This window comes from Prosopis cineraria, unplaced genomic scaffold, assembly GCF_029017545.1.
Source record: "Prosopis cineraria cultivar Desert tree isolate PC_DT_omini unplaced genomic scaffold, ASM2901754v1 PC6, whole genome shotgun sequence".
Taxonomy (NCBI): domain Eukaryota; kingdom Viridiplantae; phylum Streptophyta; class Magnoliopsida; order Fabales; family Fabaceae; genus Prosopis; species Prosopis cineraria.
Window position 1 is genome coordinate 21,026,062 of NW_026555337.1, and position 5,815 is coordinate 21,031,876.

The 5,815-nt window shown below is 32.7% G+C and overlaps 1 protein-coding gene across 11 annotated transcripts; it reads left to right on the plus strand.

The window, feature by feature from the left end:
- Nucleotides 1–883: 883 nt before the first annotated feature.
- LOC129314496 (uncharacterized) lies at nucleotides 884–4,215 on the plus strand. 11 transcript variants are annotated; one of them, XR_008594134.1, is made up of 7 exons: nucleotides 884–1,189; nucleotides 1,296–1,404; nucleotides 1,802–1,845; nucleotides 1,972–2,421; nucleotides 2,956–2,999; nucleotides 3,092–3,211; nucleotides 3,997–4,215. XR_008594134.1 is itself a non-coding variant. In XM_054957947.1 (7 exons), the coding sequence occupies exons 1-5, from the start codon at nucleotides 1,185–1,187 to the stop codon at nucleotides 2,372–2,374; spliced, it is 384 nt and encodes a 127-aa protein (XP_054813922.1). In that variant the 5' UTR covers nucleotides 884–1,184; the 3' UTR covers nucleotides 2,375–2,421; nucleotides 2,956–3,211; nucleotides 3,997–4,215. The 11 variants fall into 11 exon arrangements, 1 of the variants encoding a protein (XP_054813922.1); XR_008594139.1 differs by lacking the exon at nucleotides 1,802–1,845 and having other exon boundaries at nucleotides 1,968–2,088; nucleotides 2,279–2,421; XR_008594140.1 differs by lacking the exon at nucleotides 1,802–1,845 and having other exon boundaries at nucleotides 1,972–2,088; nucleotides 2,279–2,421.
- The last annotated feature ends 1,600 nt before the right edge of the window (nucleotides 4,216–5,815 follow it).

The window sequence follows — 5,815 nt, forward strand, 5'->3', positions numbered from 1 at the left end:
ATTTTTACATACAAGAAATTTTGTCATTACTACAAAAAATACTTATGGGAGCGCTTATTTTAGAGCGCTTAAATGAAAAGTACTCCTAAAAATAAATACAGAATCTTTGAGAATATTTTGTTTCAAGTACTTTGAAATTCAAAGAATACGGGAGTGCTTTCATAAAAAAGCGCTCCCATATATACTTTAAAAAATAATTTTAAAACACATAAACCAAGGGAGCGCTCCTAAAAAAGTGCTCCTTTAAGCTTAAGTGACAAAGGCTTATAGGAGCGCATTCCATTGAAGCGCTCGCATACGTGTTGGCAAAAAAAATAAAAATAAAAAAGTTTAAAGAGCAAAACCAACATATGGGAGACCTTTGCTTGAAACACTCTTCTACATTAGACATAACAGAGCGCTTCAACGTGGAGCGCTCCGAAGGTATTATAATAAAAAAGTAAAAAATAATAGTTAAATAATTAATATATTATTTAATATTAATAATTGAATTTCTTAATTAATTATGAAATATATTTATAATTTTATTTATATCTAGTTATTAATATATTTAATATTATTGTGTTTAATTTAGTTTTAATTTAATTTTTAATTAATTTATTAATTTTAATGTATTATAATTACAAAACTATTTTAATAAAAAAATAATGTGTAAAATTTTATTTTATATAGTCACTAAAATTTACGAAATTATAAATTTAATTTTTTATTGTATATAAAAAATTTGTATTTTAAGAATATAAAAGTTAAATAATATAACATTAATTTTTTATTGTATATAATAATTTTATATTTAAAAAATATAAAACATAAATAAAACAATATTAATTTTTTATATCTAGGTCTTTATCTGCTACTCACTTTTGAAGATTAACATAGCCCACACCCACCCTCGAGCTCCTCTCTTCTACCCTGCAGCTCTCTCTACCCTGCAGCCCCACGTTGTCCGCCGTCGAAGTCGATGCCATTAGCCGCCGAAGTCCCTTTAGATCATCGCACCGTCGAAGTCAATTTCTGTAAGATTCATCACACCGTTCCACGATCTGAGCGCGTTTTCTGTCAGGTCAAAGTCCGTTCGCTCCATTGAGATCCGTTCAGATCTCATGCTGTTTTGCGGTCGAATTCCTCTGTGGGTTCGTGTCGTTCTTGCCGTCGATCTCTAGGTCTCGTGATCCATTGCTGCCATGGGGTAAACTTCTCTGAGTCTCGACTCCTCTCTTTATTCTTGTTCTTGTGTATTTACTGCTATAGATCTTTTTTAGCTTGTAGTGTAACCTTTTTTTTTTTTTAACAAGGATTGTTGAGGTTACCTTGAACGGGTCTACAAATAAGAACGCAGACACTAAATTGATGAGAGGCTTGAAGGATGTATTAGAATTGATTCATCAGGACTCGTCTGCTAATGTTGGTATTTTAATTTCACTAGTTTGATTCCTGGGGTTTACTGTGTTGGGTTTGATTTGTAGGGTAATTAACCAACTTTCTTTTTTTCATCTCAATAAGATTAAAAAAAAAAGGGTATTTTGAACTATTTTGGTTCTTCATCACTAGCAGTAATGGTCACTGGGTAAGATAGCTTAAAATTTTCATTTCACAAACGCAAGACCTTTAATGAATATTCAAAAGCTCGTCGTGCCACATTTTCATATTTAGAGTTTTGTTTAGACGTGTCAATTATGATTTTTTAAATCAGTTTTGTATCATGATTATAAGTTGAAGATGTAAAACCCCCTTCATTTCTATGCTTATAATATATTTTCTATCATGGACTTTCTCTAGTTTGACTCTAGTTCTCCTGTAGTTGAAGGAGCAGCAGATGGTGGACTTGGACTTACCGCTTGGCATGTGCTTTTGTTTTCATTGTTTATGAAAATTTATTAGTTATTCTTGTAATGTCAAATGCATCAAATTTTAACCAGCTTGTTTTGGAGAAAAAAATTATCTGACATGTTCTTTGTTGGCTTTAGACAGCTCTTCCTGTATGGTCCAAACAAGATTGCCGGATGGATTTCAACACAAAATGTGATAGCCAGCCAGCCAGCCTAGCTGCTTCTTTTTTTCCTTATATTCTGAAATGGCCCTACTGCTGTACGACTCCAAACAGCGTACTGTTATGCCATGTTTTGCACGAGCTCATCTCTGTGATACAACTTGTTCTCCCCTTTTGCTTATATTTGGCCAGATCCCAAAAGTTATTTTGATATTAGTTTGAGAAAAAATACTTCATTCCTAACTGTTTGAAGATTTATGACTTCATGATATTGCTGCATTATTGCAGGGTACAAAAACAGCACTGAATTTACTTGTCGGCAAATTTTGCACTTCCATAACTAGACGCAGCTGCAATAGGCTGGACATTGGAAGTGGAGTATAGTGATTCTATCAAAGGTTAATAATACCATGTGAAGCACTACTGATCGGGTAGGTCGGCTCTGTTGTATGTGTAGAGCTATGGAATATCTCATAGTTATTCTTGTAAGCCACACAATTTGTTTTATGCTTTCTCTTCCCACTTGATGACATTCTTTGATGGTCACGGTGTGGGAATTTTTGTCTGTGAATGATCTAGATTATTAATATCTTTTAATGTTTTCTTTTTTGAGTTTCTCCTTATATAATCAAAAGTGCATATAAGAAATGCCTATTGTTTTAAAATGTGTACATTAGTTCGTTCTTGATCGTGACTGCCTCTTGTTCTGCTGTTTGATACATATGGATGTAATTTCGTTTTCCTTTTGGATTTTCTAGATTAATAATTTCAATTCCTTAATCTCTATGCTATTCTATGTCTTTAATTTGTCTTTTCAAATGCTGTAATTAACAAGTTAGACATCTCATAATGGGCTTGTTCGGTTGCAATATTGTTCATGATTCATAAGTTTTAGACAAACATGTAATAAATTATTGTGCCACTAGAACATGGTTGGATTAGTCTAATTTGTCTATTTTGTGCAGTGTCTAAAGGGAAGAAAGTGAAAGAAGGATTTGGGATCGTTGAGGTTTGGTTTGCAGTATCTTTTTAGTTACACCCACATATTTCCTTTTTGTGATATCTTGTTAGGTGTACTAGTTGTTTTGGATTTCCTTGTAGTGGAACATAGTGGCTGCACAAAGAAAGGCCTCGTAAAAAGGATGCTTGCTATGTTAAGCGTCCAATGTTTATGTGGAGCTGTCATTGTTGGGAAATCCAATATTCATGAAGTTAGGGGAGGTACTAATGTTTTATTATCAATTTTATCCTTTTAAGTTGAAGTTAGTTGATTTTTAGTTATCATGACAATTTAAGGAATAAGTTTGTTTAGCATGTCCAGAGTTGGTAGTGAATGTGAGGGATGTGTATCAATTTGATTTTACTAAATTTATGTATATTTTTTTGTTTGAAAAATGAATTGGAGTGGTTTGTTTTTTAGACCCATTCATTAATTATTAATATTACAAGTTATTTTGTGATGAAATCAATTTGATAGTGATGGTGCAAGTAAAATTTGTAGGTTTTGTAAAATTAATTATTTTTAAATTTATTGGAGAATGTTGTAAGAAGGGAAAATTTTTATTTTTATTTAAATATATATATGAGCGCTTTTCAGAAGAGGCGCTCTTGTAAGGCATCCAAAAAGAGCGCTTCTAAGGAAAGCGCTCTTGTAGGTATTTTGTGAAGGCCTACGGGAGTGCTTCTAGGAGAAGCGCTCTTGTAATCTAATCCTACAAGAGAATTTCTAGAAAAGCTCTCCCATATATACAAGAGCACTAGCTAAAAGCGCTCCCATAGACAAAAACTAAGTGCTCTGAAAAGCATTTTTTTGTAGTAGTGTGTCTTTAGTACTAGATATATGCATTGTTTGGATTATAAGAGTTACAACACTATTTTGCATTGTGCTTCGATCATCTTGCTCTTTAGTATAAATGTGTACCTATTAATGAGATAGCCGGTAAAGGAAAGAACTTGTTTATTTAGTTCTCTTGCCAATCATTTTAATTTTTCAAAAATTGTATCAGGATCGGCAATCAACTTCTCAAGAATGTGCTGTTTCAGCCAAATTGTAAAACTCTTATTATGTTTGTTTGCATACTAAATCTCCGATATATTAGGGTTATCCCACTTAAGCTTGGCCATGTGAATTTCTACATACTCCTTAACCTCTACAGAGTTGTGTAGTACATATAAATGTGCTTGTTCCCATTATAAGTTGTAGATTGTAACTACTTTATTGCCCATGATTCCTTCTCCATCAGTGTTACATCATGCCGAGAAGTCGGAAGAGCAATATGGTTGACATTTGATAAGTACTTAGTATAAAATTCAACTGCATTCTCACAAATATATCGTTTAACTATACAACCTTTAGGTTGACTCTAATTTTCACATATCCCTAGTATCCTCATGTAATGCCCAAATGGATACATTCATCACAAGAAAATTGAGCCACACATTTGTATTTCTTTAACTAGATAAATAGTGATGTGCACCATTATATTAAAGAATGCATGCGGAAAATAAATTTCAAGTTCATATAAGATTAATATAATTTGGCTTTGCAATTTTGGCAATTTTGTGGGGTCAATCACTTTACTATATATAGACTTGAAAAAGAAACACAATTTTGTGATTGTGGCTTGAACCGTATCAGGTAAAATAGAACGTATATAGCCATTGGAATAAAATTTTTCATCAATACATGGCAATCATGCATTTTTAAACCCTTCAACTTCAAATCCTTCAATGACACAAGGCCCTTAATATTTGAGGAGCACACCTTTAGAACTTTAACAGTAGCAAGTGACTCATATAAAGTCTTCTTTCCTTTTTTAGACACTATATGAGCTACTGCACGAAGAAATGTATGACTTCTCTTGTGAAGCTAACTCTTCCTTTATCTCCATAGAAATCATATCAAGTCTTGCCTTAATGTCATCTTTGGTCTTTCTTAGAATATGAAGTAATGTATCAGTTAAACTGTCTCACACATTTCTCTCAATATGCATGACATTAAGAAAATGCCTCACATATAAGGATTGTCAATATGGTTGGTAAAAAAAAAAATACTTTATCTTCCACCCACATGTCTCAAGATGCTTTGTAAAATATTTGCCAAACTCGATATTTAAATTTTTCACCTTATCAAAATGTTGCTCACTTGTCAGTGGCATAGGTGCCTTACTCTTTTTTTGAATTCCCATTGAGAGTTTTTTTCAAGTGCTGATAATAATGATCAAGATATAACCATCTATGATGTTCGAGAGAGACATTCTTCATTCTATGTTCTAATCTCATTAAATGTGTGCCCTCTTCACAAATAGGATATCCGAGTTTTCTTTTGATACTATACCCTGACAAATTATCATATGTTAGAAAATCATTGATTGTGTCAAACAATAATGCTCTTAAATTGAACCTTTCTTCTCTATATCTATCATATACCTCAACATCGAGCTCCCACAACAATTTCAAATTTTCAATTAAAGGAACCAAATACGTCTGTCATTTTCTGGCTATTTTGGCCTCAAAATTAGAATGGATAGCATCATATATTTTCGCTTCATACATAACCATGGAGGTAAGTTGTAAATTACCAAAATAACTGACCATGTATTGTAAGTGCTACTTGAAGTTCGTGTGGATTCATTCCATCAGTAGATAATGCAAGACGAAGGTTTCTATCTTCTGCTCTAAAGTTAGGGTAATTGAGATCAATTTTTTTCTATTGAGAAGAGTTAGCTAGATGTTGAAGCTTCCTATCTTTGATCAATTTATCCGCATGCCATATCAAATTTTTTACATCCTCTGCACTACTGTACAGCCGTCTAAATCTAGGTA